Raw genomic sequence first — 5,678 nt, 5'->3', positions numbered from 1 at the left:
TTGTTTGTTTATTTTTTCAGCCCATGGACATGGAGAAAATTCAACATTTGCTTGGGCAGCAAAGGCTCATGGGACTTTTCATAATTTAAAATTTGAGTATATGGGGTCTTATAAGGCGTGCATATCTAGAAAGGGACTTAAATCCAATATAAATGTCTCTTGAAGTTACTTGTATTTTAAGTTTAATCTTAACATAATTCAAAGATAAAGTGAGNCTAGAAAGTGACTTAAATTTAATAAATGTCTCTTGAATTTACTTGTATTTTAAGTTTAATCTTAACATAATTCAAAGACAAAGTGAGTACCATGAGTTGAGACTATCTGACTACAGCTCCTTGTACATATAGTTGGACCAATGTTTGAAAAGACTAAGTGCAAATATAGCATTTCTACATAAAACAGGAGATTACAATCTAGTAACCAGGATAACTGCTAGTGGGCCAAATCAAATGGGTTGGCGGGCCAATTTTGGCCCGCGGGCCCCACTTTGGGCACCTCTGGTCTAAATTGTCTGACAACAGATGAGTTGTTGTAAAGCAGTTCTTTTTGAGTTTATACAATAKATTTACTTTATTAAACATCACAAACATATTTCAATATAAACATCTGCAGTATTTTTACAGACATGTTGAAGACATTCTCAACTTATAGCTTATCATATTTCATTACAGTTGTAACATAACAGTCAGTGTGTCAGCACTGATGCCAGAATGTAAAAAAAAAATGACACACATAAAGATGTGCATAAAATAATTCACACCTCTGTTACTTAGTTATTGCTTTAGTGAGATAATAATGATCTTAAGAGGATGTGCTAACATGGATACCCCCTCTCTTTACCATCTGTACACTTTCATCTRAGCTCGGAGGGACAGTTTCTGGTGTCACTCACAGAAAGTCCCCAGCATTTTCAAGTCACAGTCACGACCTCGCTGGGAAGTCCTTTACTCTACAGCTCTAGTCACATTAGCTGGATCAGAACACGTTACTCTTCCTTTCACACAACTCTGAGTAATCTCTGGTACTTTTTTAAGTTTCAAAAGGGAATCGTGTCGTAATAAGAACCCCCCAATTTTTCTCAAACTCTTGATGAAGGTATAAACATTAGAGGATAAAAGCGTTTAGACTGAGTTTGGGGTCTCCCAGTCGAACAGCAACACACGGCAGCATCTCAGGTATAATCCAGGGTTAGACAGTTTTACAGTCCTGTTTTGAACAGCGTCGCAAGTTTACATCCTCATTGATTCTGATGTAGAGTCCAGTAATGTTCGGTAAATGTCCGACTTCAGGAAGCGTGGGTATGAGTCTTTCTCCATTAACCCATAGACAATCTTCTGGGCATCATCAAAACAGATCGCAGAAGGAACCTTTATGTTTGTCTGGATCAGATCCCTGGTCTTGTGATCAATGTTGATCTGAAATCAAAGGAAATGCAATGAAAACCACAGCCGTTACAAGTGTTGTGTTTTTGGAAAAACAACAAACAAAACTGTGTGTACCTCTCTGGGAGCCTCGGCTTGAATGTACAGCTTGAAGATCTTTTTGGCTCGGGCCGACATCCTGAAGGACGACCTGATCTTTTTATAGTCCTCACATACCACCCAAAACTCAAGGTTTTCATCGCTGAACTCTGACTTCAAAAAAGCCTGGAATATTTTCATCCCACCTGACCAGATTGGGAAATTAGGCAAGAATTAGCAAATGTTTGGGAGGAAATTCTGAATAAATATACACGAGTTTGGACGAAGTTACAAGTTGACTTACATTTGGAGGACAGAAGTCTTTCCAGGGATTGTGACCACTGAGACATCTCTTCAGGACTAAGTCTACAAAAGAGCAGTGAATTGTTACTATCGTTTGAAGCAAAGGAAGTGAGCAACGTGGACGTTTAGTTTAAAGTTGAAAGCTTTCTGAGCTTACCCCGCTGTGTTAGTTGCCTGAAGTAATTTGGCCTGCAGCCGAGACTTTAGGTTTCCTGTCCTGGTTAACACAAAATAACAGGGGTTACATGTTGTAAAACAAGCACATTAGTCATTCATAACTGTGTTAACTTGGTTTAAAGAAGCTTACCTGCATCTGCCAGTCTTCTTGTCATCAGTCTCCATATTGAAATGCTGCAGCTCCAAAGATGGTAATGTAACTAAACTTGGCATGGCAGCAATGTTTTGTACATGTATGGTTTTATGTTGGGCTACTCTTGGCGCRGATCAACTGCGTCTGTCTGGCGAAACCCAGCAGCAGCACTATATATGTAGAGAAGAAGTGTGCAATGAGGAGGGTGAGCAACGTCACAGCAGCAGTCTCAACTAACCACAGACAAAGAGGAAGTTGTGGATGACGCAAGTGTTTGAACGAATGCACAGCATAGAGCTACAGTTGTCTGYTCTTACTGTACTCCAACCTGTGTTGTTTAGTTTCAAGCCTGGAAATGCAAATAGRTGTGGTGGAAAATTCAGCAGCATAGGCAAATACTTTAGCATCTCTTCTACTTTGCCTTGAGAGCCAGTAACCACTGGTTCAGGCTTTGAAAACATGTGAACTAGATACTGAAGCTTTTTAGGTACTCACATTTGCACTCAGATTTTAATAAAACATATTAGGGCCTGTTTGGACTTGGAGAGATAATGACTGCTGCTCATTTTTCTATTTGAAGTAGGGAAACAAAGTTGCAAACAAAAGACTAAAACAAAACTCACTTAAAATTGAAGTAGTCTGTAACTTTGCATGCTTGAATGTGACTTTTAGCTCCTTAGTTGCAATATTTGAAATATAGTACAACAGAAAATAAACATTTGACTTTTGTGCATTAGCGAGTTGCAAACAGACCCTCTTATAGTTTTGAGGACTTGGTGCATTATGGAGGGATTGTGGGTCTGTTGCAACAGACCATTCGGTTCTTTTACAAGAGGTGGAAGAGTTTGGTTCCAGCAGAAAGTTGGAACCTTTCAGGGTGGGAGTTGGACTCTACCAGGGCTGTCTGTTGTCACAGATTCTGTTCAGAACTTTCGGGCGGAGGGAAGTCTGGTTTGGTGGTCTCAGGATTTGCAGYTGATGTGGTTCTGTTGGCATCATCGTGCCATGATCTTCAGCTCTCACTGGAGCGGTTCACAGCTGGGATGAGGATCAGCACCTCCAAATCMGAGTCCATGGTGCTCATTCGGGAAAGAGCGGCTTGATCTCTCTGGGTTGGGGGTGAAGTTCTGCCTCAAGTGGACGAGTTCAGGTATTTTAGGGTTTTGTTCACAAGTGAGGGAAGAATGGAGTGTGAGATTGACTGGTTGTGCTGGTTCTTTGTGTTAAAGAGGGAGCTGAGCTGTGGTCYGTCTATGTTCCRACTCTCACTTATGGCCATGATCATYTAGTGACTGAAAGAACACGATCACAAGCGATCAAAATGAGTTTCCTTTGCAGGGTAGCTGGACTCTTAGAGGTTAGATGAGAAGTTCAGTCATCAGGGAGAGTCCTAGTAGAACCACTGCTCCTCCACATCGAGAGGACTGAGGATGTTTGTTTTAATAGTCACAACAGACAGAAACAAACTTGAGAGTTTTGTGAGCGGACTTAAAATTCAGGGAACAAAATTTAGTGAAAGCTAATTGCTTTTCAGAGTTAATGAAATGCTAATTTGCTAAACAAAAATTAGCTAAGCTATTAGCTGTTAGCAGAACTGTCTCCACCWTTGCTCATTTCCATTATTCAAGGGTGTAAAGCCTGGTTTATTCGAGTTGTCTCGTTCCTCCTGCTGAGTCACAATAAATTGCACAACTTCCGMCTGCTCTCGCTGCTATCCYCGGTGACAGCTGTCATGTARACTGCCCCAGTCAGAACTCTGCAATCCGGACCTTGTGGCTCGGAGCATGTGATTGGTTAGAACTATGTGGGTGTGTTTTGTTTAAAATGATTTTTTTTGTCTGAAACCAGTTGCTAAAAAGCTAGAAGAGCAGCTGGTTTGATCCTATTGAACATGAGCATGKCTCTGATGTTCACATCTGTTTTCCATCACCACCGTTAACAGAAACGTTTATACTCGCTCAGGAACAAGATGTCTGAAATGACACAATCACCAACCTGCTGTCTCACATCGTATTGAAGTATACAGTAATCCAAGCTTAACCATTGGGGGTCGTGGTGATGAGGGTGTTTGTTCTCTCGGCCCATTTATTTGTTTATTGAATCATTTACTTTTGGTAAACAGATGGTTGTTTGTTGTTTGTGAGATGTGTGTTCTGCATTTGACCCATCACACGTTAGTTAGTTAGTTAGTTAGTTAGTTAGTTAGTTAGTTAGTTAGTTAGTTAGTTAGTTAGTTAGTTAGTTAGTTTATTAATTTCTTTAAAAACAACAACACAAATTCAGCAAACAACAAAAATACAAATCATAAATTAAATGAAAGGTAGCAGAAGAAGAAGAAATCTTATTTTATCTGCCCCTTTTTCTCAAACAAATAAATTCAATCAAAAATAATCTTTAAATTACAAAAAAACAAAAAAAAAAAAACAACCAAAAAAACAAAGGTTTACCTCCTTGAACAACAATTCTTCCGTTTACATATTTCTCCAGCAAATTAATCTTTATCATTCTCTTAAATATACACATTGATCTGGCATTTTTAATGTCATCCTCCAGATTATTCCATAATCTTATTCCCTGGACTGAAGTACTCCGTTCCTTTAAACATGTTCTATAGTTGTATTTAACAAACATTTCTGTCCCCTTCAGATTATTACAACTCTCTCTTTTAACAAAGTGTAATTGAATGTTAGAAGGTAATGTGTTTTTATGAGCCCTATATAACTGATAAGATACCATAATAAATGAAATTATTCAATTTCAATAACTTTAACTGATGGAACAATGTGTTTGATGGGTGATAGTAATGCTTTCTGATGATAATTCTTACAGCTCTTTTCTGTAAAACAAAAATTGGGACGTGGATGAAGAGGGCAGCTAGCGTCCAGGGAGCAGTTGAGGGTTAGGTGTCTTGCTCAAGGACACCACYGCATGTGGGAATGGCACAACTGGACCCTATGACAACCATCAGTAGGCAAGGTGGATGAAGTGTCTTGCCCAAGGACACAACGACTGAAACAACTGGAACGGGTGATTGAACCGACAGCCCTCCATTTACAGGATGACTCCTCTAACCACTCCACCACAGCCGCCCTCAAATCTCCTTCATGGGTCGCTCTTCAAAATTTGGCTCAATTTCATCTACAAATGATGCTGATTCTCAACTTTATCTGCTTGGTGTCGCATCCAAAACAGTTAGATGTGACATTAAAAAAACCTGACCTGTGTGCGGACATGTCCTGCTGACATTCACTTCCGAGTCATTATTAAGTCCACTTCAAGTTCGCACGGACCTCCATGAAGTGAAGTACGCCCGAGTATGTGGGGGCCTTTACTCCCCCACCCCTTCATTTATTCCAACAGTAACATTTAAAGGGATCCTCGATTAGTTGTAACATTAGACCTTATATGATAAACATATACTCACCGGCCACTTTATTAGGTACACCTGTCCAACTGCTCGTTAACACTTAATTTCTAATCAGCCAATCACATGGCGGCAACTCAGTGCATTTAGGCTGAAAACCAAGCCAAGATCCAGGCGCAAAAACCGCGATTTACGCACATCCAGACCCCGACAGCGGGCGTTGTTGGCGGCCTAGCGGGGC

General features: G+C 40.2%; 2 protein-coding genes across 2 annotated transcripts in view; both read right to left on the bottom strand.

The window, feature by feature from the left end:
- Positions 1 to 553: 553 nt before the first annotated feature.
- Positions 554 to 2,198, bottom strand: LOC106526986 (regulator of G-protein signaling 21). The gene is made up of 5 exons (XM_014021731.1): positions 2,071 to 2,198; positions 1,921 to 1,980; positions 1,765 to 1,826; positions 1,500 to 1,666; positions 554 to 1,415 (listed from the first exon to the last, which is right to left on the bottom strand). The coding sequence occupies exons 1-5, from the start codon at positions 2,151 to 2,153 to the stop codon at positions 1,230 to 1,232; spliced, it is 558 nt and encodes a 185-aa protein (XP_013877185.1). The 5' UTR covers positions 2,154 to 2,198; the 3' UTR covers positions 554 to 1,229.
- Positions 2,097 to 5,678, bottom strand: part of LOC106526987 (regulator of G protein signaling 21) — a 26,672-nt gene continuing 23,090 nt past the window's right edge. The window contains exon 5 of the mRNA XM_014021732.1: positions 2,097 to 2,243. Within this exon, the coding sequence (XP_013877186.1) occupies positions 2,192 to 2,243 (52 nt within the window). The 3' untranslated portion in view covers positions 2,097 to 2,191. The remainder of the gene's footprint in view (positions 2,244 to 5,678) is intronic.

Source organism: Austrofundulus limnaeus, unplaced genomic scaffold, assembly GCF_001266775.1.
Source record: "Austrofundulus limnaeus strain Quisiro unplaced genomic scaffold, Austrofundulus_limnaeus-1.0 Scaffold302, whole genome shotgun sequence".
Lineage (NCBI taxonomy): Eukaryota > Metazoa > Chordata > Actinopteri > Cyprinodontiformes > Rivulidae > Austrofundulus > Austrofundulus limnaeus.
The sequence above is the reverse complement of the archived record's forward strand: the minus strand, read 5'-3'. Positions and strand labels throughout refer to the sequence as shown.